At 54.3% G+C, this 26524-nt stretch overlaps 1 protein-coding gene across 3 annotated transcripts in view; it reads left to right on the top strand.

Annotated features, from left to right (window-relative positions):
- Positions 1 to 15306: 15306 nt before the first annotated feature.
- PHC2 (polyhomeotic homolog 2) overlaps positions 15307 to 26524 on the top strand; it is a 36903-nt gene continuing 25685 nt past the window's right edge. For all 3 annotated transcript variants that reach the window (XM_088147636.1, XM_088147637.1, XM_088147635.1), the window contains exons 1-2: positions 15307 to 15428; positions 24082 to 24280. In XM_088147636.1, coding sequence (XP_088003762.1) covers positions 24131 to 24280 — 150 coding nt within the window. In that variant the 5' untranslated portion in view covers positions 15307 to 15428; positions 24082 to 24130. The remainder of the gene's footprint in view (positions 15429 to 24081; positions 24281 to 26524) is intronic.

The following is a 26524-nucleotide window of genomic DNA, read 5'->3' as shown; positions in this document are numbered from 1 at the left end:
TCGGTTGTAAAGGAAAGGACGCCGGTCAACGCGGTGGCTAAGAATTCATTTCTTGCTCGACCGGTTCCCAGCACTAAAAGGGTCTGTGGCAGACCGGCGTGTCCGTTCCTCCTCCTGCGTCAGGGATCGGCAGGCAGAGTCTGAAACCTTGCAGGTCGGCTGACTCGGCACCTGGCTTAAAGACAGGGCGAGCGAGCGTCTAGGTTTGTCCCAGAACGGTCCCTTCTCTCTTCAATCCATTTCACTTAATGGATGCTCTCGGGGAAGAGAGTTTGCTCCGGACCAAGGGCATTTGGCTGCTCTCAGGAGCAGACACGGGACGGTCACTCCGTTCTTGCTAATTTTAGCACAGCCTCAACCGAGGTCCTGTTGGCATGAAACTCTCTTGCTGGCAAGGGTGGGGGGACTCCTGATATTTCCAAAGGTCTCTCCTGTCCAGTTTCAGAACTTGGAGTCATCCCTTTCTTAAGAATCTGTCAAGCAAGATGGGCCTTTCCATTTTAAATCGACATGGAGAGAAGACCATCGTCCGCAGTAAACACGTGCAGTATCTCCTTGGCCTAGATTACCTGGGCAATAAAACCCTCTTGACTGACTTACTTCAGTGCCATGCTGGGTGAAGGACAGAGGAGGGATGGGTACAGAGAGCTGGTACGGGGACAGGGGTGGGGGTTAAGTTGATTTTCAAAGGAGGTCAGAACAGAGAACGCTCAAAGTCCCAAGGACACCTCCCTTGGAACTTCTCACGACTTTTGTCCCACAAGTTGGATTTATGTTGTGATACCTTGGTTATTTATCTCAAACAGGACGCTCATCCGATGTCCCAGGAAGATATCCGCCAGCATCCACTTTATTTCCAATCATTATTTTTGGCCTTGAGACGCTCTTGGACAATAAAACCAGCCGAGGGCTGCAGACCAAGGTTGGCTTTGCCAAGAGCAATTTCAGCCCTGTGCTTCCTGGTAAACAATAATAAGAGATGAAGATGATGACGATAGGAAGAGGACAGGTCTTCAATGTCTGCCCTGCCTCCACAGCAATTAATTAGCGAGTAGGCAACGTCCCCTCCACGGAAGACAATTTGTGGAAGTGCCCACAATGTCAGCATGATGGCTAACTCTTACCCCGATGGTTGGAGGGAGTGCAGTCTGGGTCCTGGGCCCCAGGAGAACCATTTTACCCTGTTCCTGGTGGATAGGCACGCATTTAAATCAGAGCCAGATTTATGTTATAAATCTGATTATAACATAAGATCCAAAAGCAGCAGCATGCAACTTTTGTGTTGTTGGGAGAGCAGCACTGGGGTTTGGAGCAGCCTGGCAGAAGAGCATCTCTCTGGGGTTGGAGGTGAGCCCCACCAGGTAGACCAGACCAAGAATCAGCTCCAGAGGAAGGCTAAGACGACTTTGATTGAGAGTGGCTACGATAGCTAACTTTGCAAGTCCGATTGTGCTGTGCTTCCCCCTCTTCTTATACTCATGTGAATTAGAGAGGTGTCTATCTGAGCTCCTTCCACCCGCTTCCTTGTTTTGGACTTAAGCCATGGGTTTCCTTGCTTTGGTTATGGATCTGGCCTATCTCCATCAAGGTCATCTTCCTTACTCTCCAGATCAGGACGGATCATAGGTTGTTCCTCTGAACGGCATTTAATGCAACTCAGATAATGGCTGGCCACACTTTCCGTGGGGTTTCCACCTTCTGTGGTTGGCCGGGAGCCATTTCTGGGCAACGTTGGGGTCTCACACACAATCAGTGTGGGGCCTCATGGGGACAAGCGGCGCCCCAAGAAGAAGAGATTCCCAAGAAGTTGACTTCATGGCAGACCTTGGAGCAACCTTCTGGAGATCCACCCCAACCTCTTTGGAAAATGCCCAGCCAGGGGTGACAGGCTTTGCTCTGTTTACATTTTACATTTTACTCTGTTTACATTTACTATGATTCAGTCACCAGCATGGACCACGGAGCGGGAAAAGGAGCAGTGAAGATTGAGCCGGGGGACCAGTGGAGACGGAGGACCTTCTGGCGCACAAATGTTGGGATTCCAGCCCCGAGGGAGGACAGCTTCAACCAGCGCTCCCGTTTGAGAAACACGCTTCAAAGAACAAACACGCCCACCCACACAAACACACACAGACTTGTAGCCCTGTTGGATTTTCTCCTCTGGCTGCAATCAGGTCGGTCACTTGAGTCTTAGCATTCCCGGGAAAGGTCAGCGTTCACGCGCAAAACCCCGCATGACAACCGGCCGGCAGCCAAGCGGCTGATGGGGTGGGGGGGGCGGGATTTCTTCAAAGCTCTGCCAGCAGCAGGAGGGGAAACCAGGCCCATGAGATGAAGCTGGAGCGGGCTCCAGCTTGGATTTCGGCAGAGCTGCCTCCTTTGGGGTCACGCATCTTCCCCTGCTCCGCAGCCTCACTTTCCCCCGTCGGAGGGGGCCCGGGACTGAATGGCAGGGGTGGGAAGCCGGCTGGTGGGAGGGCAGTGCCAGGAAAGGCTGAGCATTCGCACACATCCCCGAGCCACCTTGCCACTCCATCAGTGTGAGAACACCACCCTTCCCTTGAAAGAAAGTTCAAAGGGAAATTCTCTTTCATCTTCCCGGATGAGAACCGGGAAGAGAAGACACAGGAGAAATTCTCCTAATTTGTGGTTTCTTCCTCAGACCGGCAAGCCACTTTGGCATCTGGCAGCTGCATCTCCGTGGCCCCGGGCTTGTGGGCTCCCTATCCCACGCCTTCGCCCAGGATGGTGCAACAGCCGCAGATCTGCCCAGGTTTGCCCAAGCCTTGCTAGACGTTGCATCATCCGTCACTTGGCACAAACGTGGCAGGGAGGGGAAGATGGTTAAACATTAGCAGGGCAGATGCATTTTCTCAAGAACTACCGATCCCAGAGTTCCTTGTGGACAGGTAGGAGGGAGGGGCATCTGGTGGGCGGGTCAAAACATCCCCGACCAGTTCAGGTGGTACAAAGTGCCAAGGAGAGCCTCTGTTCGCACCACCTGTTCAACTTGGCTAGGTGGGCCAGCTGTGGGGAAGGGGGTTAAATGCCAGCCAGAAAAGTGGGTCTATTTAGGAGGGAATCACTGTTGGAAACCCATTCTCCCCCTGCCCCGTTCTGTTTTTTAACGATGCTTGGGGTCAGGCTACTTCCGACACCCCGAAGGGAAAAAGAGATTGGCTTCAACCAGGGAGAGTCAAGGTCCAGATTTTCCCACCGTGGAGGAGCGGGTTGTGAAAATGTCAGAATCCGCAGAAATGGCCAAAGGGACCTGTTTGGTCAGAGGAAAAAGCCACAAAAACTTTTCTGAAAGGCTGGGAACCTGACGTGGGCTTTTCGCTCCAAAGAGAAAGAAATGAATGGGTCTGAAGATTAAGAAAGACGTGGATTAAATGAGGGTTTGAAGGGACTTGTGTAACGTTTAGGAGGGAGGAGGGAAAATAAGATTGCAATTGTCTCTTGAGAAGAAGGTCGGAAGTCATTCATATATTCCTTAACTTTAGGGTTTTTTTTCTCTTTTTTAATGTCTTGCTTTTCTTTCTTTCTCTCTTTCTCTCTTTCTCTCTTTCTCTCTTTCTCTCTTTCTCTCTTTCTTTCTTTCTTTTTCTTTCTTTCTTTCTTTCTTTCTTTCTTTCTTTCTTTCTTTCTTTCTTTCTTTCTTTCTTTCTTTCTTTCTTTCTCTCTCTCTCTTTCTTTCTTTTCCTTCCTTCCTTCGTTCCTTCGTTCCTTCGTTCCTTCCTTCCTTCCTTCCTTCCTTCCTTCCTTCCTTCCTTCCTTCCTTCCTTCCTTCCTTCCTTCCTTCCTTCCTTCTTCTCTCTTTCTCTCTCTTTCTTTCTTCCTTTCCTTTTTTTCTTTCGATTGGTCTTTTATTCTATGAAAAAAAATCTTAATAAATATAAGTAAGTAAGTAAATAACAGAGAGCGTCAAGGCACAAATTGATGACAGAGGGATGAATGGCTGCTTGGTCCCCTGGATGCTACAAGACCCAGGTCACTTGGGGACGGGGTTCAGAGGCTACCATGGTTTGAACCCTCACACGTTCAGAGTGTGGATTAAATTTGTGTCCGTGCTTCGCCTCCTGCCTGCCTGCCGCCCCGTGTTGCTCCGAAGCCCAAGAGTCAACGGAAGGGCCCTACTCGAGTGATTGGAGTGTGCCCCTCTCGGCTTTCGCCGCCCGGATCCCAGAATAGCTGCCTCCCCAGATAACGCCTTCGCGCTGGACAGCCTCACCTCTGGGCTGCGAAAGAGGGTGGCCTTCGCTTCGGGCAGGAGCTCCCGCACAGACTGGTGCCAGGGCTTTCCCCTCACTCTGGGCACTGAAAGCGGGCCTCAGCTGGTGCTCTGCTTCCTTAGGGTTTTGAATGGGCAGCACTGCATAAAATCACGATGCCAGCCCGGATCGGTCTTCTCATCTCACCTCTGTAACCAAGAGTCATAATGCTGGGTAGATACGCCACATGTTCTGAGGATTGGCCTAAACATCTCTACTTTTCTTTTTCTCCTTGATCTCCTTCTCCTTCTCCTGCTTCTCCTTCCTCCTCCTCCCCTTCTCCTTCCTCCTCCCCTTCTCCTTCCTCCCCTTCTCCTTCTCCTCTTCCTCCTCCTCCCCTTCTCCTTCTTCTCCTTCCTCCTCTTCTCCTTCCTTCTCCTCCCCCTCCCCTTGTGCCAGTATGAAGCCCGCTCCCCCAGAAAGCGCTTTGCAGGGCCACCCTTGTTCCACGGAGGTGGCCTCTCTCTCCCCCCCCTCACATGCCCTGAAAGGGGTCCCATCGCCTCTAAGAATAAGCCTGACATTTCCGCTTCCAAGGGGGGCACTTGAGAGGCCCGGGGCCTCTTGGACCAAGTGGCTGAAGGAGGGGGGAGGCTTCAAAGAAAAGTCTCTGGGCTGGCTGCCAAGAGTAAGAAGAACAATAACCTAAGTGGGTGTGGGGGTGGGTGGGTGGGGGATAAGCTGGGGAAGGACAGGAGAGCCACCTGATTCTCGGAAAATGTTCTCCTTGGGGTCTCCTCCTCCTGGGTGCCAACTTCTGCGAGTTTCTTGGTTTTTGAAATGTGGGGGCCAACTTCTGCAGGTCCAGTTTGGGGATAGATATCCTTAGTGGTGACCCTCCCCTGCATGAGATTGCCGCCTGCTGTGCTGGCCTCTCTCTCGAGCATCCCCCCTGCCCCCAATTTGGACAGAGGCCCAGACGATGCCCCCCACATCCGTTCTGCTTAGCATTAACCCCTTGCGGGGATTGCGTAATACCCGGCAGCTGAAGGTAACTAAGTGGCCTGGATTTGCCCAAGAAAGGAGGTCAGAAAAGGTCCACGCATGTTGACAAGGAGCCAGAGTTAGCACGGGGAGTTAACTCTAGCTGACTTGGGCAAGGGTTGTGTGAACCCAACCCGGGAAGAGTCTCTCCCTCACCGCGGTGGAGATCTGAACCAAGTTCTCTCTCACTGTAACATCTGCTGATTGAAGGTCTCCCCTCTCATCCTTCCTTCTCCTGGTGTCCTCTAGAACAGGGTCCTCAACCTTGGTAACTTGAAGACGGGTGGACTTCAACTCCCAGAATTCTTGCTGGCTGGGGAATTCTGGGAGTTGAAGTCCACCCATCTTAAAGTTGCCAAGGTTGAGGAACCCTGCTCTAGAAGGCTTCTCCCAGTGATGGACCTGAGTGACCGGATACTGGACAAATGTCGTAACCGGAAGAGCAGCAATAGTGGATTCGGTGACCCCAAAAGGCGGTGGACGCCCCTTCCCTGGTTCTGCCCACTCTCTGTCCAGCAGGCTACCATTTGTCTTCCTGTCTTGAGCAGGGGTGGACTAGATGGCCTCGTGGGAAGAAAGCAACAGCCATTCACTTCTGTATTATTCCTAAGGAAAGCATGGAGGCTCCCTGAAGTCACTGGGGTGTGTGTGTGTGACTTAGTGGAGACTCAGGTCAAATCCGGGGGGGTTGACAATATAAATGGGAAGGGTCAGGAAGGCAAAATAAAACATATATAATAATAATAATAATAATAGTTGTTGTTATTATTATTATTATTATTATTATTATTATTATTATTATTATATTATGTGGATTAATTAAGTGGATACATGACTCTGGGCAGCTAACAATATAAAAAACAGTATATATATATATAACTTTTAAACAATTAACATTTATTTGTTTACTTGCTTGTTCATTATTAAATTGATATGCCTTTTATTTATTTCCTTTCTGTAAGTCACCATTTCCACCCTGCCCTGCTTCTTGGGAGTCAAGACCGTTCCCGTAGCAGAACGAGGACACCGAAGCGTACAATTACAAAGGCACCCCGGTCCCATCATCCACCCCCAAGGCCCGCCGGAACAGGATGGTGTCCGCAGCTTCACAAAACCGCGAGCCAGGCAACGGGTTCCCGTGAAGGAACTCCCAACTCTGTTCACGTCCCTTTGTCGGGATCTGGGGCAGATTCCTCTCCGTGCCCAATTCTGCCGGAGTTCTCCTGAGCAAGAACGGAGAACGGCCTTACGAGAATCCCGGCTGCGGGACCGTCTCCCACGTGGGCCCAACGCCACTCCGTGCCCCTTTCCTTCATGCCCGACATCCTTCTTGGCAGAGCGTGAAGCCCTTCTGCCCCTGGGTTTCTGACCTTTCCCGCTTTTAACGTTCGGCGGGTTCTGCCCCATAGGTAGGTCTAGGCTGGGCACCACAAGGCATTACGCAAGACTCGTGTCCCAACACCCCAGGCGCGGATTCACACAGCCAAGGTGGAGGCCAGGGACTCAGCAAAGGAGGAAGTCTTCAGGGGGCAGAAAAACATGACCTCAGAAAGGACCTCAAGTTGGCTCCTGGGCGGACGAGCCGCGGGGCACCCTGGCACCATTCCTCCACGTCTTTGTTGGCGCTCGGTGGCGGTGGAGGCCTGTTCGGCGTCCACAATGGACTGGAAACCTTTGTTCCCCACCCGTCCCTTCAAGTCTGCGAACGCAGCGTTCCTGTCTGACCCGGCTTTCTCCCCAACCTTCAGATGTTTCTTCGACGGGTGGCCGGATGTCCGCAGGTCCCTTCCCCGGCTCCTCTTCCTCCTCTGGAAAGCTGGGTCCAATCGAGGTTAGCAGCGAGTTCCTGAGCTGGATTTTGGCACATCTGGGCAGACCCTGAATTCCCGGTGTGAACAGAGGCAGAGCCTTTCCAAAATAAACCAGCCCGGCGGCAGGAAATTCTGGGGCTGAATTCCAGGACCCCCGCCGGCGAGGGAGGGGAAGGGGAAAAAACAACATGCCGCCTTTGATGGAGGGATGTGATGTCTCCTGTGACTTAAACCGAGGCACAGTTTCAATGGCCTTTTGAAATCTGACGTTCGAGAAATTGGGAGGGTGATGTTTCTAGATGTTCCCAAGCGGAGGAGAAGGTGGAAGGGGTCGGAGATGGCCTTGGAATAAATGCATGGCGGCCGTGAAAACAGCACCTAAGCCCGGGAAGACAGGAAGGGGTGAGGAAGAAACTCAAGGCTGCCTTTCCTTGATGGTCTTCGATGTACAGGAAGAGCGGGAGAGAGAAACACACTCAGTCTTTCGGGTGTTTCTTGCTATACCCTATAATAGTGTTTCTCAACCTTGGGAACTTTAAGATGGGTGGACAGCATGGCTGGCTGAGGTATTCTGGGAGTTGAAGTCCACCCATCTTAAAGTTCCCAAGGTTGAACAAGACTGTACTAAAGTCTGCATCTAAAAGGAGATCATGCAGACTTTTTGACCCCATGGATGACTCTAGGGATAGAAGCGTGGGAAACCAGCAAGGGAGAGGCTTATAAAAACCAGAGCACTCATCCACCCATCGGCCAGAAGACGTTCTTCACAATTCTCCTTTTGAAATACACCTAAACAAATTCTCTTTCACCAAACGGAGTGGGGAAAAAAAAAGGTGTGTGGGGGAAAACCTCAGAGTTTCTCCGCCTGGCACAAGTTCAGGCGAGGCCTAATTTCATTAGGACACTCAGCCGCCCTCTGCAGACACTGGATGCTTTCAAGCCCCTGAATTAGTCACACATGGTTTGCAATGTGCTCAGGCACGCTTGCACGCTTTCACTAGCGATGCCTCGGCTTCGACTCTTTGGACGTTTTACCGAAAATAGGCCTGGCTGCCCTTTTTTCTAAGGGAGAATGAGTTAAGCTCACCTTGGAAGAGATTTCGGCTCTCCGTCAAGCTGAGTAGCTTCTGGTTATGGCCCCTTTGGGGGAAAGAGACGCTGGCCAGAGTGAGCCACCCCGAATAATATGTGGATATTGCAGCCATGCGTTGCCCAGGGGGCTGCCCTGGGAGACAGCCCCTCGGTCCAAAAGCGCTCTTAGGATTGGAACATCTTTGCTGGCCACCTGTCCGCTTCGGGGCCCTGCTCTTAAACGTCTGGGGAGACGGAGATTAAGAAGGGTCGTCGTGCACGTGTGCGCCCACTCGATCCAAGCCATGGGTGGGAGAAAAGCCCCCTTCCCACTCGGCCCCTCCTTCCAGAAGGGCTCCTGCCATCCTCCCACCTCCCGGGCTGGGGACCAGGGCCAGTCGGGGGCTGGAAGTGCACTCCGGGGATCTGGGGAGGGGTTTGAAGGGGCCAGCAGGTCTTAATCCCTGCAGAGCTTTAATGGCCCGCTTTCCAGGGCTGGGTTTTGGAGTTGAAAGAAAGGTAAAAAAAAATCATGGGGGCAAATGCCTCTGATACACCAGATTTTGGGAAGGGTGGAGAGGTCACATTTAGCCTGTGGATCAGTTTTTCATGCCCAGTTCCAGAATGCAGGTAGCCGCTGCCACCTCCTCCTTCTCTCCTTCTCCTCCTCTTCTCCTCCTCTTCCTCCTTCTCTTCTTCCCTTCCCTTCCCCTTTTTTCCTTTCCTTTCCTTTCCTTTCCTTTCCTTTCCTTTCCTTTCCTTTCCTTTCCTTTCCTTTCCTTTCCTTTCCTTTCCTTTCCTTTCCTTTCCTTCCCTTCCCTTCCCTTCCCTTCCCTTCCCTTCCCTTCCCTTCCCTTCCCTTCCCTTCCCTTCCCTTCCCTTCCCTTCCCTTCCCTTCCCCATCATCCTGTCCTTTAAACCCTCGTGACTGCCTTCTAGAAAACTTTTGCGAACAAGCTACCTCGCCAAAAGAATGACACACATCCTGCAACCTCTATTGGATGACTTATCTATAACTCAGAGGGCAACTATTGCTCACAGCAGACGGCCAAGAATTCGGCTAGGGTGGAGCCCAACGACTCCAAATAAAGATTTTCACCTGGCCTGCTCCCCCCTCCCCTCCACAGGTGAAATTCTTGCTAACCCCCGAGAACTGCATACTTTGAACAAACCAACCCTCGACCTTATTTTACCCTTCTTCTTCAGTCGGATAGAAAGGAAACATTTTTTTTTCTCCTGCGGGGAGAAAATTTAAGTGGCATTCTTTAGTGGGTTATTTTGTGCTTCGCTCAATATAAATGTGGTGGCTGATCTGCCTGTACCTCTTTACCTGTTCAGCTCTACCTGCCTACAGGTTTCCAAATATTGGGTTGAAACTGGGGGACTTTGGCCAGGGGACGTTTTGCGATCCTCCAGGATGAGGGCAAAGCAATGGAGAGATGGTTGACCAAGAGCACCAGAAAATGGCACAATCGAGGGTCAGAAGCGCCCCAAAAAACAAGCCCCGAAGGAGCTAAATAGACACCCCCTTTACAGGACTGCTGGGAAAGATTTCTCGGCCCGTGTTTTCATAGAGAAGGGGAGGGATTCGGCCAGCGCTGTGGAATAAAAAAAGCGGAAAAAAATTAGACAAAAGAGAGGAACTGTTTGGAAATCCACTGACGATGCAAAACGATGCTGCCCGGAGGCAGGGGAATTTTGCATGCCTGGCGTCTGGACCAGGAAGAGCAGGGCCGTTTCCATTGTCGGAGGCCTTCCGAAGCACGCGGAGCGATGCTTCCACACAAAGAGGCCCTTTTCGACGCAAAGCTCTCGTGAGAGGCGTGGGGGGCCCAGCTCCCGCTCCGAATGCACCCCCCCTCCTAATGCGTTAGCCGCATCGTGGCGAACCGCTAAGAGATGGCAGCTGGATGCTGGGCAAAGCCGCTGGGCAAAGCCACTCGGCCCATCCATTCCTTGTGCCGTGAGCCTCAGCTTTTCTCCGTGCGAGGACACGCAGCCGGCAGCTCCCGGCTTGGAGCTCTGCCTCTACCACTCGGGGCTTCCCTCCACCCCACACGCAGCTGCCCCAAATTCTTCCCGAATCAATGCGACCCACGTGCTTCTATGCGCCTACCCGCGAACAACATCAATGGCTGTATTAACTAACCATCTTGGTCCAGCTGGAAAGCTTAGGGCTGGCTAGAGAGCGGTTGCCTGCGTCCCCCCCTCTCCCCGCCTCCCCGCCTCCCCACCCCAGATTCTCATTCAGATGGGGGAGAGGACCTTTGCTTAAAGGAGAAGCGAATTTCATCCAAAGGTTCCCCTTCCTGTTCTTTCTTGCTCCTTAATTACTTGGGAATTAGCACATTCTTGGCACGGGGGCACTAATCCCCAGAGCATGGTGGAGGGAAGGCCCCCGCAGCTTTTGACCCTTTCTGCGGGCGCAGCGGGCAGCTACTCACCCCAAAGACCATGCTGAAAAGACATGGCACCGGAAAGTCAGGGCACCCAAGCCTCACCTGTTGAATTGTGTGCCTGTTCAGCAGCTCTCCAGGGAGCAGGAGGCTTGCCAGCCAGTCCTGGTAACCATTGGCAGATCTGGCAGGCCTGTTGGCTGACTCCAGCGCCACTCCTACCCCGCCCCAGCCGCTGCAACTGGGCATTTCTAGCAGCTTGGATGTTAAAGATCTGCTCTTCTTCAGAAAGAGGTCCAGCTTATGGCAGGAGAGCAGCGTGAGTTGGCTTTTTCCGGTCAGTTGGCAACCACCCTGCTGAAGAAGGTGAGCGGGATATGCCAACAGCAGCAGGGCATCCATTCCAATTTTGAAGTTGCACGGGGTCTATCCGTGTCTCCTGTCTTGCCTTCACTTTTACACACACACACACACACAAAATATGCATCTCTCCCTCTCTTGCACAAGAGCGAGGCAAAGAAAAAAAGCTGGCAACCCCTAGCTGACCCTAGCTGCAAAAATTCCAGGGCCTCTTAGCAGAGACCTTCTTCCCAGGCAATCCTGCAACCATCATCCTCATTAACTCTTATTAGCGTGAGGCCTGTCTCTTGCCTCTCCGCAAACGGCCAGTTGGCTCACGGACGGAGGGGCCCTCTTGGCCCGTTGCACCAGGTGTCTTCAGACCTCCCCCCCCGACGTGCCGCCAACTCCGCTGAGACGGAATGATTTAATAGGAAATTGGGGGATGAGCAGGGTGGCACCCTCCGATGCACACTGCCTGCCGGGCTGTGCGAGAGGGCCCAAGACAGCAATGCCCTCAATCTGCCCCCACCCCTTTGGCACCGGCCCTGCAGGCCAGAGTCACTCAGGGTGGGGCCAGGACAAAATCTAAACTTGATTTCATTTCTCTAGTCCTTAGAGGAACGCATCCCTTCCCTATCCTGGTCGGAGTCTGGTTTCCCATCTTGTTAAGGTTTGGTGTAAGCATGAGAGGGTTTAGCCACGTTCACCTTGAAAAGATGAGCAGTGCTGGGCTTGGTTAGATCTTGGACAGGCGATCTCCAGGACATCCTGGGGCTGAGGGTCAGTCAGAGAGGTTAAAAAGAAGTCCCCAGAGGAAATACAGGTAGTCCTCATTTAAGGACCACAATCATGACTGGAAAATTCATTGTTAAGCGAGTCACGCCCGATTTTACCACCTTTTTTCAGCAGTCGTTAAGTGAATCACCATGGCCATTAAGCGAATCACGCAGTCGTTAAGTGGATTGCACGGTTCCCCATTAATTTTGCTTGCCGGAAGCCACCTGGGAAGGTCGCAAATGGCGATCACCCTGATCCAGGATGCTGCAACCGTCATAAATGTGAGGACCAGTTGTAAATCCCTTTGTTCAGCACCACTGTAACTTCAAACAGTCACTAAACAAATGGTTGTTAAGTGAGGACTACCTGTAGGTAAAGAACACGTCTGTGAAATCACCAGGGGTCCCATCTGGGTCAAAGAAGACTTGATTCCCATGACCAGGGCAATTGTTTCCAAGATGCCTCTGCATCAAACTGGGTTATCTGGGGCGGAGAAGCCCCCAAACAGGAATCAGCACCTGAGAAGACTTTTTCCCTCCCTCTCCTCTCTGCTGGGAAGGGGATGACAGGAGCTGATATTTAACGATTTGCGAAAAAGTGCCTTGCAGGAGGCAGGTGAGGCTCTGAGAAATCAGCATTTACCCGGCTACTAAAGTACTTTAGCGCCCCCTGGTGGTAATCCCTTGGGAGCGTTTTTTTTCCTAGGGCATTTGACCCAAAAAGTGCCAAATTACTGTGCCTCCGGGATCTTTGCACGCCCCGCTCCCTCCCAGAACAGAGAACACCCAGGCCTTTGTACGCTAAAGGCAGATTAAAAGCACGAAAGAACGCGACTCCTTCAAAAACTCTTCCTGCTTCAGATCAAGCCCTTCGAAAGCAACACTTTGCCATCCGGGGGGTGGCGTGCCTTCGCTCGTTCCCACGTAGCGGCTGTGGGCGGCACGGGGGTCTCACCCCACCGTTCTCTTTGGACCTCCCGGGCAGGGCGGGTGGGCTGAGAGAATCAAATGGGAAGCCGGAAGCGCGCCCGTCCCTTCATATCTCCTGGGGGAAGCCTGGAACCTCGCCCGTCCCTGCCCTAGGAAAGAAGAGGGCCGGCCGTGGGGCAGGAGCTAAATTCAGCCTGGCCATCAGAGGGGTTAAAAGGCGCGAAAAGATAATTTATTACACGAACGGCCACTGCTTTTCTGAGGACAGGGCATTCATTTAGGACCCGTTCTCTCCTCCCCCCTCGTGGTCATCTTGGCACCCAAAGCCTGCAGGATGGGACCGTTCGGGGGCTGGCGCCTTAACCTTCCAGCTGTGTCGGACCACAGTCCCCATCCTCCTCAGGTGGCCCTGCCTGTGAGGGTGGGAGCTTCAGTCTGGCCCATCCGGAGAGACAGACGACTGTGTTGCAAGGTTCCATTCTGCCATCCAGTTAATCTCTAAGGGGGTTTCCTCCCCTCTTTCTCATTCTCACCCCCAAACTGTCTGGCGCCCCTTTTGGAGAGCCCAAGGGCTCTGCAGACACCCGCCAGGCTGCGGCTGCCGTCAATCGCGACCCTTTGCTCCCCTTCCACATTATTTATGACCCCCTCCCCATTTCTTCCAAGGGATTTGCACACGTATTTGCACACACGTCCTCTTTCGCTAGCTCCCTTTTGCAAGCCTCGTGGGGGAGAGACCCCCCATTTCTCCCGGCCCTCGTTCTCCTCTTTTCATCAGGGTGGGGTGCAGGAGTGGCTCCCCTTCTGAATATCTCTGCCAGCCCCCCTTTCTCCACCCTGACCCCCGCTGCCAGGGGGGCAGCCATCCGAGTCAAGCCTCCAAAGGGAGCCTGAACGTGCTACGAGCGAGTTTTAGTTTCGTGCAGGCTGGAAAAGGGTTGAATTCCCAAAGATGAACTGATATCAGAAGCTCTGTGCTGCATGATAAATAGAATAAATAAATAGAAGTTCACGGGCTGTGCTTAGCTGGCATTGTGATTTGAATCCATCTCCAATCTGAAAGGAAGTATGGGAAACAGTTAGAGCTGGGGTCGGCAACTTTAAGGCCGTGTGCAAAACCTGTCCCAAGCTACCGAGTTCTCTGCTACACCTAACCTTTGCAAAAAACTTTACACCCTTGGGGGGGAAATCCTTTAAAGGAAGGAAGCATTAAATCTTATTTCTTTGCAGCAGTACCTTTGTGAATCGGTATTTTATGACTGTACCCCGGTGCGTGCACTATTGTGCTTTCAAAATTCCCACCGTCTCTCCCCGTTTTACCCATAATTGGCATCTATTTGTTGTTTAAAGCCACGGATTGGCTGCAGAAGGAGGGCAGCAGCAGGTCTGCGCTCACGCAGCGCATTTAACCAGGTGGGCTAGTGGCCGAGGTTAAACGTGGCCGGGGTTAATCACGGCTTGCTTTGGAGAGGGATAAATTGGGTGGTGGCTGCGTTCTTGGCCCAATTTGTCGTGCGAAGGGAGAACGCGAGTGGGAGTCAGGGGTCCGGTGCAGTGGGCTGTGGGAATGTGCCAAGAGAAGTGAGGCCACCCACCCCTTCCAAGAGGTTAGCCCAGACCCCCGAGAGACCCTTCCGAGGACCATCTTCCGGCAAGATCTCCTCCTGCGACGGGCTGCAGGTCAGTGGCCAGAAGCCTCCTCTGAAGGCTGCAAAGTTACGGGAGAGCTGCCCCCAAGAACAGGCGGTCACCCCCAGAGGGTGTTGGGCACTGCCCACAATCATACCCCACCCTAAGCAGGGGCTTAAACCCTGGCTTGGTTTCTTTGGGGCTTAGGGGGGCTGCTGAGGCGGCCCGGTTCAGTGTCAGCGGCCGAACCTTCTCCCTAAACCCACCCAAAGGAGCCAAGCGGCTGCCTTTGCCCCTCGGGCGCTACCAAGCAACCGACATCACGCCCTGGTTGGTTCTTCTGCAGCCTGGGTCAATTCGGGAGGGCGCCTAGGAAGCCAGCCTCGTCCCCGGAACAGGCTCCCCCCCAGATCCGCAGGTCCGACCCTCCCGGCTCTTCCCGCAGGCCTGGCCAGGACGGGAGGGCAACTGGCCATCTGCGCTGGGGAGGATGGGGGAGATGGTGCCCGGGTGTTCCCTTGCGGCTGGTCCTTTGCATGCCTGCCCGGTTGACCGGAGGGTTCCTTCTCATAATCGGGCGGCCCTATCACTGGGTGGAATGAATCGATGAATACGCGCCCCCCCCCGCCCAGCCTCGTCTACTTTACAGGGTTGTTGTTCGGTGCCGCAAGGCGGGCCGTTCCCGTTCTCTCGGCCATCCCGCTCGCTGGAGCTTTGGGGGGCGCCGAGGGGCAGCCCAGCCGGACCCCCGTGCTGGGTGCCCGCTCAGCGGAGGAGCCCCCAACGCCCGCCCCGCCGCGGATTTGCGTGCTGGAGGCATTTGCGTGCCGTTCTGCGCGCCCCCCCGCTTTTTTGGCTTTGACTCTCCACCAAGAGGGGGAGCGCAAGAGGATGCGACGCCGAAGGGGAGGGCTCCCCCTTTTCCAGTTGCCATGGCAACCGCCTGGGTCATGCCTGGCATTTTCTCTCCTCCTCTTCCCCCCCCCCCGGTGAGTCCCAGGGAGAAGGGGGGAGGCGGGACGCCGAGCCCAGGCAGCCCCCGCGCTGCCATTGGCGGGGGCGGGCACGTGACGCCCGCTGGAATGAACCCCTGGCATTGCTCCGCTCTGCGGCGCGCGCTGGTCGGGCTGCTCGGCGTCCGGCTGCGCGGCTTCGCTGGCTGCCCCCGGGGCTGTGCGCGGGCGCGCGGGGGGGGCTGCGCGGGCACGCGGAGGGCAGGTAAGCCCCGGCGCGCGGGGGGGGCGAGGCTGTCATCCTCTCTTTCGCAGGCGGGGGGGCGGGACTGTCTGCCTCCCGCCCTCCCTCCGGTGCTGCTTCCCCGGGCCTGGCACTGCCAAGTCGGGAGGCGGGGATGTCACTGGCAAAGACGTCCCGGGCACATTCCCCGCCGCCCGCCCGCCCGCCCGCCAGATGCGCCCGACCACGACTCCCACCAGCCGCGCGGGCGAGTCCGGGCGCATCTGGCGGGCCGCCCGCTGCGGGAGAAGAAGGGCAGAGGCTGGCCGGGTGGGTGCCTGCCGGCCGGCCGGCTGGCCAACCAGCCAATGGGAGACCTGGGCTCCCATCAGCCCCAGCCCGTCTGGGGCAAGGGATTGTGGGAGCGGTGGTCCGGACAGCTGCGAGGGTCCCCGCTGCTGGCTTCTGCCCCGGAGGCGGGCGTTGCAGGGCTCGCCCGGCGGTGCCAGGGCTGGGGGCGCCGCCGGAGGCGCCGCCTGGTTCTTTGGGGCGCAAGGCGCAGGGTCGCTGGGCTCGCCTCCCCCCCCGCCCCGCTGGAGCCGGAGGGACGCGGGACCACGCCGGGTTTTCCCTTGTGGGGTGAGGATGATGGGAATTGTGGTCCAGAAGGTTGGCAAGAGCCAGGCAAAGGTCTCTGGGCAGCTGATGAGCAAGGCGGGAGGAAAGAAACGGTTCTCCTCCGTGGCTTCTCTGCAGAGGAAGGTTGCTCTTGAATGGGGAGGCTCTACTGGTCATAGCAATCGGTCGAAGATGGTGGTTGGGGGGTGAGTGGCTTGTCCAAGAAGCTGCCCCTGCCCCCAAACAGACTTCCACTTGCTTTTGCTACCTGACAACTAGCATTCAGGGGTAGACAGTGACTGATCCTGGAGGGTTTATCCTGCCTTCCTAACTGACACATCTGCGGGTCTACTCCGCTCCCTCCAGCTCAGCAAGCCATCTCCTGGGCGAGAACCTGGACCCTCTTTTCAGAACTGGGGGGTCTCCCAAGGCGACCCAACTACAATGCCCAGAGTTCCCAGCGGCTCCTCCAAGGCCCCCCTCCTAGGTGTCCCTCTGATACCTTTCCTGAACTGCAGGGGCCGCCTCCACGTCTTGTGGCGGAGAGTCCCACCCCTGAATTAGCCACAGACGGACGCGGATCCCTTTCTGTTCTTGGCGAGAGGCCGCCATGGCTGCCTTCCTCTTCAGAAACCCACGTGTATGCGTGTGTGTCTGCGTGTGTCTGGTGACTAACCGGAACCGAGAGTGTGCCCTCGCTTGTGCGCGCCTGTATTCGTATCAGCGTTTCAGAATGAGGCCACCAGGCACCAACGGATTGGAAAGCCCCTGTTTCAAAGCTCTCGGGCGGTGCTGGGCCAGCTGCTCACTCTTAGCCCCACTGTCCCTGTCTACACTGCAGGGAGGAGGGAAATCCTGACTTCTCTTGCAAGGCTCCGACAAGCATCCGAGCCACCCTTTCCAGCCAGGGGCCATCCCGAGGGGCTGGGACTGCATCTCCCAGGATTCCTAGCCAGCTGGGGGATGCTGGGAGTTGCAGGCACCTGTCGGCGGGAAACCAGGAGCACCAGACAGATTTGTTTTAAAGAAAATGCAGAGAACAAGGAAACCCAGAACAAAAATAAAAATAAACAAAGAACGAAACCAGAATTTGCACCTGCATCACCTTGGCAGGAATACGAAGATTTTTCAGGCCCGTAGACAAAAGTCAAACAACTGTATACAGGCAGTTCCTGGGTTAAGAACAAGTTCCATTCCTAAGTCTGTTTTTAATTTGAATTTGTATGTAAGTTGGAACTCGTACGTACGAACGGACCACCTATTACTAAAAATGGCGGACAGCGTTGACTTTGCTTGGGGGAAGCCAGCAGGGAAGGTCACAAGTGTCGATCACATGACCACGGGAGGCTGCTACCATCATGGTTGCAAGCCGGCTGTCAAGCACCTGAATCGCTGACATGTCCCCCGTGGGAACGCTGTAACGGTCGCAACTTTGAGGACCCGTCATAAGTCCCCCTCGTTCAGCACCACCATAACTTCGAACATTCGCTGAACAAGCGGTCATTCAATGAGGACTACAGAACCTGTATAGAGAGAGAAAAGCTGATCCTTACCTGGTCACCTGTAGCAAGAAGAAGTAAGATACAAATAGTCCTCATTTAGTGACCACAACTGGGACTGGCAACTTGATTATTAAGTGATGCGGTAGTTAAGTGAAACCGCGACTGCGCTGATAATCTAACTTCAGCTTTCTTTTGTTTTATAGACCTGCAGAGGTCATAAATGTGAGGATTGGTCGCAAAGGTCCTTTTTCATCACCATTGGTTGCAGTTGCAAATGGTTGCTAAGCGAGGCAATTGCTAAATGAGGATAAGCAACCAGGGAAAGAAAACTTACAAGTTTTTTGTTTCCCTTCCTGCTTTAAAGCACTAATATTTAACTTTGGGCAGTGTGGGCGGGCTTATTTTGCGTAGAGGAGCAACGTGGGAGGCGAGAGAACCCGACATCCAGATCCCACGTTTGATCGCAAGACAGCCTGGGCAAATTACGGCTGGTGGTTCTCCTGGCCAAGCCTACCTTGCAGGATCGTTGTGAGGGCTGAAGCTGGGAGACGCTGCGTGTCCTGGGGAGGAGGAATGGAGTCAGGCTCTCCCGTTTCCTCCTGCGCACGTTCTTATTCCTAAAAGCTGCACCGTCCCTTTGGGAAACAAGCCCTCGAAATGGAGATGAGATTCGGAAGGGGGGGAGAATTTTTAATTTTTGCCTGATGCTTTTTTCCTCCCTGACAGCTCCCCCCACCCCCATATGGGAGGCTAATTATCTTGCACCAAGGGACGGCCACAAAGAACGTGGTGGCGCCTGGAAGGCCGGCGCACTGATGCCGGCACCGGCCTTGGGGGATTGCGGGAAGAGCGGATCCGCGCATCGCGGTGCCCTTATAAATGTTTGGGCCTCTTTGGGGGCCTCTTTGTCGCTGATGCTGGAGCTGAAAGCACAGGGGGCCACTCTGCCCGCTGTGCCCTTGGTGTGCCAGTCGCTATTCCTCCACCGGCCACCCTCCCCTCTGCTCAGCTTGACAAAAACGCATCGTTCAGGCGTGCGTTGGAAGGCGCGTCTCTTCCCAAACTCTCTGTCCGTCCGTCGGTCCCACACAGCTTTGCCCAGCCGGGCTCTGATGCCCACTCCAGACGCTCCCCACCAATCTGGCTGTTGGTTGGCGGGGCTGGAAATTTAGGAGCAGGAGCTCCAACTTGGAGCAAGCTGGGGGATTCTGGGAGTTGAAGGCCACCCATCTTAAAGTTGCCAAGGTTGAGAAACGTGGCTCTGACTCCTGGATCCTTAGTATCTCTTTTGTTATCTTCATGCCCGAGTCCCGGTGATGTTAGAAAGCAGCGATGTTGGACCCAGGGCACCCTCAGTGTTGGCATTCCCCAGCTTATCACGAACTGATCCAGGAAACTGGGCACTTCCACAGGCATCAGCGTCCTAACTTTGGACGTGAATGTTCAGGGCACGGAGGAGAAGGGTGGGAATCGGATACTCTGGGTGGGCCCCCAGTATCGGCTGGAGGGTGCACGTCTAGTGCTTGGGGGGCGGGGGGAGGGTTATTTTGTCCCCTCTCCCAGATTTTAATCTTATTCTAATGTGGGTCAGGGGAGAAACCTGGGGCAGCAGTGGTGTTCAGACAGGTTGACAAAGGTCATCATGCGCTAAGAGAGCGGTTGGCAGAACCAGCCTTTTGGCACAGCTTTTGAAGTCCAGCGAGAGTGGAAACCCTTGGCTTCCAGTTGACATGAAAAACCAAGGCGCTAGTCCTCATGGATGCTTGAGATGTTCAAGGGATAGCTGTTGGGGATGGCTGCGCATGGCAGGGCAGGGATGTTCGGCTCTCGGTCGAAACATGGTTCAGCTGGAGTGTGGCAGGACGGGGATGAAATACCCCCGTGAAGTCAATCAGGTTTGTAACGGTTGGGGTTGCCCACACCTGAGATGCGATTGGGACCTACTTCTGGTTGGAAAGCTGAGAACGGTGACTCGTGCAGAGGTGCGGTCGGCAGATTTCTCCCAAGACGCGCGGTTGCTGCAAAATGGTGCCTTATTTGCAATGCGGCTTGGCGGATTTGATCGCCTCAACCGAAGTGCGTCACGGTTAGCTTAGCAGCAGCCGAGCGAGCCAAAAAGCCTTTCGATACAATGTCTTTAACACAGTAACATATTTAATTATCAATAAGTGTTACTTTATTTCAACTTTAAAATAATAACCCCATTGAGAAAAACTAGGAGTGCAGGGGGACGGATAATGAACAGGTTGCTGTTAAGTGACTTGGTTCGGCCAGAATGTCCCCTTGCAATGTAATTTAGGAACTGGTGCTTACGTTTTCCTCCTCCCTCACCATCCCTTTTTCCTTTTGTATCGTGCCTTTCCGATCGTAAGCTTTCCCGGATTGGTCTTAATTTGCTTTATGCGACCTGCTCTATGTGGCTGAAGAGGACGGCTTTGGGGGGGGGGGGTTCTGTAAAAAAAATTGCCCTTTTATGTTCAGCAGCCTTTTATTCAGCATCTCCATGATCTGGGATGGAAGTAAACAAAGGCTGAAAAGCATCATCTGGCTCGGATTGTGGGGCTACGATAAATTTCCCTGATGTTTAATCGTCATTAAATTGCAACAGCAGCTGGGCCAAGCCTGGGTGGAAAGAAGGCTTGTACGATGAGATGCGCCGGGAGCTTTTTCCGGAAGATTTACAACTAGGGGCTCAAGACGAAGCGATTTGTGAAGGCAAAGAGCTTCATACCTGAAGCTGTGGGGAGAAACCCCCCCTAAAGTTGTCTTGCCTGCCTGCACTTTGGGGGGAAAGGGTAAATCGGGGGTAGGGGGTTAGGAAGCCATTAAAAATGGGGCCTGCCTTGCAGAAACTCAAAAAGCCGCAACCTTGTAAAGGTGCTGTCTGGCCTTCCCCCGGCGTAGCCTTTGAAACATGTGGAAATCTTGAGTATTCGGCTGTGGAAATGACTTTAAAGAAAGGAAAGTTTCTAGCCCTCGTGGGGCACTGCGTCTTTGGCGCTCCGCCCAGCAGGGAGCCTAACCGTGCTGGTTGGGAGTCCGTGGGATTTGCAGACTCTGGAAGGACGCCCTCGAAGGAGGCACCTCCACACCCTTGCTGTGAAAATGCCACGGCTGTGCCCCCAAAGCCGGAGGACTCAAGCCGGAATAAGGGTCTCGGGATGCAGGGTGTGAAATATGACACTGGCGGGGGGACTTGGCTTACTTACGGCTTACCTGCGGTGGTTAGCCATGATAGCTAAAGGAAAATCCAGGTTCCAGGATGGTGCACCTTGGCTTCTCCCTCGCCAATGCCAGGCTGCTCCTGCCCTGGCACAGCTGGTTCTTCTAGCAGCTCTTGTGCAAGAATGACTCCCCCCCCCCCCAATTTCTTTCAAACTATTCTCAGCTTGTAGGCTGGGGAAGATCTCAAACTTCACCCAGGAGAGGAAGCCATCAGTGGCATAAACGGATCCACACAACCTGGGTCCAAAGCTCTGCTTTTCACGAGAGGAAGGGCCTTCAGCCTCTGTGCCTGCCCCACTCCGGCCCAAGCTGGGCTCTTGAACTCAGGACCGCGCAGGGCGTTGCCTTCATTGGCCCCCTCTTCTTCCTCGCGTGCTAGGTCAGTGCACCCCAGTCCCTGTGGGAAGCTCTCGCTTTACCCGAGCTAACTCCGCGTTGGCACCGTTCGCGGATGGAAGCGCAGATTAATGCCGTAGGCCGGGCGTGTGCAGTGCTCAGGACGGGAAAGGACTTTGGAGGCTGCCCATCGCAGTTGGCACCCACAACTTCCTCCTGTCCTTACGGTGCACTTTTCTTTTTAAAAGGCGCCCTTCCGGGGTCTTCCCCACTCCGGTCGGTCGGTCCTGCGCCTCTCCACATCCCCAGCCTGAATTCTCCTCTGGGGGGGGGATTTGGGGAATCACCCAGTGGGAGACTTTTAGGGAAGAGAAGCCACATCCTTTGCAGAGAAGTATTGTTATTATTATTATGTTATGATGGAAAAGGACTCCTAAATTCAAATCAATTTATGTCTAATGCCTCCCCCCCCCCCGCTCTCTTTATCTTCCCTGAAATGGCTAATTTATATGCTAATGAACCGAGTGGAAATCAGCGAGTCCCGCAGATCAATACAGGAACGTTCGGTGGGGCAGAGTGACCAGTTAATGGAATTTTTTCCAGGCGACGCCAGCAATAAAAAACGAAACAATTAGGGGAGGATAAATGGGCTGGCGTGGGGGTGGGGTGGGGGGGCGGAGTGCTTCATATTCCAGGGGTATGAATTAATGCATGGACCCCTCCCCGCCCACAGCCTTCTCCTTCCTCCTTTTCCCTCCCTCCCGTGCTCTGCACTTTGCCCCTTTTCCTTGGGGGTGGGCTTCCTCCAGGCGTGCCCGGGGGGGCAGACAGCGGGGGGGATGAAATCTGTGTTTTGGCGGAGAGATCCTCGGCCCCAACTTTAGAAACTTTGCAGGCGATCCGGAGGCAGGACGCCCGTCTCTTGGTTGGCACTGATTGCTGCCAACGCGGGTGCCAAGTTCCGGGCCTCCGAGGTTCCGAAGTCATCTGCAAAGGTGCCGTTTTGGATGTGTGTTGGGTTCTCGGAGGGCGCCCAAGGCAAGAAGTTCTGGTGGGTGCCCTTTCCTCCTTTCCCCCAATTCTCCCTCGGGGTCTTCCTTGCGCTGGTGAATTCCCTGCATGAAATTCCCTGTCTGGGTTTCCCCCCCCCCGTCCCCGACAGAATGACGCTAGGCCGCTTGGCTGACCCTGTCTGATTAAAAAAAGGGGGGAGCAAAGACCCCTCCAAAACTATTTGCATGAAATATTGCAGGCAAAAACACGCCGCTTCCATTGGCCGTTGCTAGGAAATGCCATAATCATCAGGAAATTAAGTTCTTTATTTTCACCCACCCACCCACCCCGCCACCCCCCTTCCCCATCTTTCTTCCTAGCCCGCGAGCGTATCTTGCCGATGGTTGGGCTGAGAAAGGACAGAGAGGAACAAAGGCGGAGTGGTGGGATGAGCCCGTGAGACAGACCCCCCCCAAAAAAGGTGGCCGTGCAGCGCCTCTCCGGCCCCACCTCGGAGCATCCCTTGGGGGTCTCGCAGCCCCGGCCTTGGGAGGCTGCTGGAACCTCCCCCTTCAGCCGCACAGCAGGGATCCGATGTGGGGAACAGGGTGCTCTGGAGTCCCCTTGGGGGGGTGCAGGATTGAGGGGCACCGCCAGGGGGGATGAACAGGGACCTTGAACCTGCCCTCCGACTCGTACCCTGCAAATGCCGAGATCCCTGCAAATGCCAGGGTCGTGAAGGTAAGGGGCAAACAGGTGCCGGTGGGTTGGGGGTGTGAGACCACCGCCTGCTTGAGACCACCACCTGCTCTTCTGCAGTGTTTTCTTTATATGCTGGGGGGGGATCTAGGTTACAAGGGTGTAAACTCTGGACTTTCCTGGATATGTGGTGGAGTTGTTTTTTGCTTTACAGAAAATTAAATGGGGTTCGTTTATCTAATTGGGCAGGGCGAGTTTCTAGACCTCAGTGTTGGGAAAGCAGATGTTTTAGGCAACTGAAGAGGGCTTTGAAGGTCCGGGGGGGAGAGCTTCTAGGCAATGTTGTTAGGGTGGGCTAGGAGTGGGGAGACCCGGGTTGTAATCCTCCCTTTGGCACAGGTGGCGTTGGGCCGGTTCCTCCCTACCTCGCAGGGTCATTGTAGTGGGGAAAGATAGGTCTTGCACTGCGCTTAGATATAAACAAATAAAAACAGTAATACGGCCCCCTCATTTTTCCTTGTGGCGTTCTGGGAAGCGACAACTCCATTGTGGAGATTTGCAGGTTGTGATTCCCCCGATTGAGTTCATTTTTGTGGGCAAAACATCTCCTGGGGGGGAAGGATTCAAACCTGTGAACGCCGTGGGCATCAGGGAGGGCTTTCTTTCCCGCAGGATCTATGGGGTGGCTGCTAGACAGGCTGGGGAAAGTCACAGGGGGAGAGAGAAGAGAAGGGAAATAAAATTGTAATTGGGCTTGTGAACTCCCTGCCACCAGCCGAAGGAGATCTTAAAAGGTCTTGGGGGACCATTTCCCATACAAAATGTTGCACGCGACTCCCCAGATGAAGGTGGGGAGAGTGGGCTACAAGACCCCCATAGACTGTCAGGTTTTGCTGATCTTTGGGAGGAGATGACTGCAGCTCCCATCATCCCCTGCCCTGGGCCATTGCAGTTAGGGCCAAAACTATTAGCTTGTGGCCAGATGAAGGGGGACATCCAGTTGTTTTACTGGGGGGGGGGGAGATTTGAGCGTAGTGAAAAGTGGGAACTCTTCTGCAAACTCTTGGGAAAAGTACAGGTTATTCTGCTGCAAAAGCACGATCCGAGTTTGAGTGAACAAAAATGGCCTGGATGGCGTGGGATTACAACTCCCAGAGTTCCCAGCCACGCAAGATGCTGCGTTGGGTGGGTAGGGGGCAGCAGGAACCTTCCCCCCATCTGGATTTGGCGAGGGCTGGCCCGCCCGTCTCGAAGGCTGGCTTCTCTCACGGGTGCGCGGGATTTGAACTCAAGACCCGACCCTTCCCTCTCCTTTCCTGCAGGGTCTGCTTGGCCATTCTCACCCGGCGCCCGGCCTGCGGGCTATCCTGGATGGTGACCATGGAGAACGAGCCCCCGATCAGCAACACTGGGGCCACGGCCGCCACGGCCACCAGCAGCAGCAGCAGCAGCAGCAGTGGGCGCCAGGCGGGGCCCCAGATCTCCGTGTACAGCGGGATCCCCGACCGCCAGACGGTCCAGGTGAGGGGAAGGCGGCTGGGCCTGCGGGGGGGCGGGAGACCCTAGAAATGCCAGGTCATTCATTCTGAGGGAAGCGGGGGGCGTTTCTTGGCCTCTGGTGCCCCCCCAAGCAAGCTGGATTCATGTTTGGTGCGCTAGAGGGGGCCGAGAGGGAAGACAGGGTTGGCACGGCCGGGCAGAGGCTTCGTCAGGAGGGGGAAGAGCTGTTCCGCGGGGGAAGAGGCTGCCCCTGGTGGACTCTCATCCGCTGGAGGGATTTGAATGAAGGCTGGAGTGGTACAGTCCCACCCTGAGGGGTGGGTTTGGGCTACAAGATCTCCAGGCTCCCTTCCAGGGTCCTGCGGCAAAGTCCAGGAGGAGCTGAGCTGAGCTGGAATCGCTTGGTAAATATCGCCCCCTGGTGGCCCCGGGAAGCACTGGTGTTGTGCCATCGCAGCCTGGCACAGGTGGCACATCCAGGGCAAGTGAGCCATGCCAAAGTCATTAAATAACATTAATCAATTAAGAAGCTGCCCAAATGAGATGATGATTTGGTTGATGCCTCGTTTCAGTTCTCTCTTGACCTTATTACCTTCCTGCCAACCTTGAGACGAGTCTGTTGCTGTGCTCTGCATGAGTTCTCTTTCTGAACATTCCTCCCTATTAGGGTTAGGGTTAGCCTGACATGGAGTTCTTGGCATCCACATTCTGCTGTAACATTGCTGGTTTAATTTTGGCTTGGTGTTTTCTGCGAATAACGGGGTACGGAAACAACGATGAACGGTTGTAGTGTGCAAATCATGGTTTATGCCATGGCATTCTGGGTCTCTCAGTTCACTCTGGCTGATTTTCAAATCATGGTTACAATAAACCAGGTCTTGGCCTGGCCCATTAACCGGTTTGCGCATTAGGCTAAGTTCTGTTTGGTTTCGGCTTAGCGTGGGTTCGTCATTGTGACTGGTCCTGCAAACCATGATTAAACAAAGTGGCTTAGGATGATGTGTAGATTCACCCGATTTGGAAGGCCCGATAACTTTGTTGCACCTCTTGGCGGTCCCGGTCCCAGTGGTCTAATGGCCACCCAACGTTTCCGATTACCTACCTGAAGACTCCTTTACTGTCTCTCTGTATGAGTTGCTGATCTTAGACACGCCCACAGATTGAATGCGGATCTCTCCGTTTTGGAAAAAGGTGGTGGAATGAGGCCCATCAAGATTGTCAAAATCAAGGATACGTTCTGGTCCAAAGTCCAGCGCGTCTTCTGTGTCGGAGGAGAGAAGAGTCTCGCCATAGCTGTGGGTCCTCTGCAGGAGAACTGCCCATGTGGAAGGGGAGGCAGGATGGCTTCCGATGCCAGGCTCCCTGCCACCCTGCTTTTAATTAAACATAAGTAACTGAGAAATTGTTCTGGGACCGTCAAATACCATCTTCGTGGGTAGAAAAAGAGAGTTTTTCCGCGCGCCTGCTTTTCTTAAAAAAGGAAAAGCGTTCCTGGCTGACCCTGGTGGCCATTTTGTGAGAGTGCTTGAGAGAGTCGGAAACCCTGGCAAGCATTGGGATCTTAGTTTGTTCGGGGTCAGATCCAATTCCTGCGTTTGTTGCGGAAAGGTACGCCCGAAAAATCCGGTGCTCCCTTGGCCCTTCCTCATGGAAAGCTCATTCTGGGACAACCGGATTTTAAAAATAGCCAGCAAATCTGAGTTTCAAGGAACCTGGGCCTCTCCTAATGTCATTATTCTGATTTGCCTTTGAGCGCTGCCGGGCAGCGGATTAGCTCAAGATCAGCTCACTTGGTTCGGACGCTCTGTCGCTTCTGAAGTTGCAGATCTGTTAGAAGAACCGGAGAACTCCGTTTATGCTGTTTTTAGAAAAAGGGGTAAGAAATTGAATGAAACAAATGCGGATTCACGATACGACGGTTTCACACTTTTAGACGCCGACGGAAACGTTGAAGAAGGATGCGCTGCGTTGTAGGGCGGCCCAAATCCCCCCGGCCCCCAAAAGGTGTGAAAGTTTATTCCTCAGCCAACGTCGGAGAATCCGTTTTCCCCAACCTGTTGGACTACGACTGCCGTTATCCTCCAGCCGGTGTGGCTGAGGAACATGGGAGCGATGGGGCGTGCAGCCACGAGGGGGAAAACGGGTTGCAAGGAAGCACCGGGTGAAATTTGCAACCAGGGAGAAGCTCAGCCCCCTGCTCTTGTTCCGAGGGGCCTTTAGCGCCTCCCCCCGCCCCCCTGCCCACCCCCGAGGGTTAATCCTGCC

The sequence above is a fragment of the Python bivittatus genome, unplaced genomic scaffold (assembly GCF_059951505.1).
Source record: "Python bivittatus isolate LINGU-HERP-01145 unplaced genomic scaffold, Pbiv_v1 ctg000510_np1212, whole genome shotgun sequence".
Taxonomy (NCBI): domain Eukaryota; kingdom Metazoa; phylum Chordata; class Lepidosauria; order Squamata; family Pythonidae; genus Python; species Python bivittatus.
Note: the sequence above shows the minus strand (reverse complement) of the source record. Positions and strands in the feature narration are given on the sequence as shown.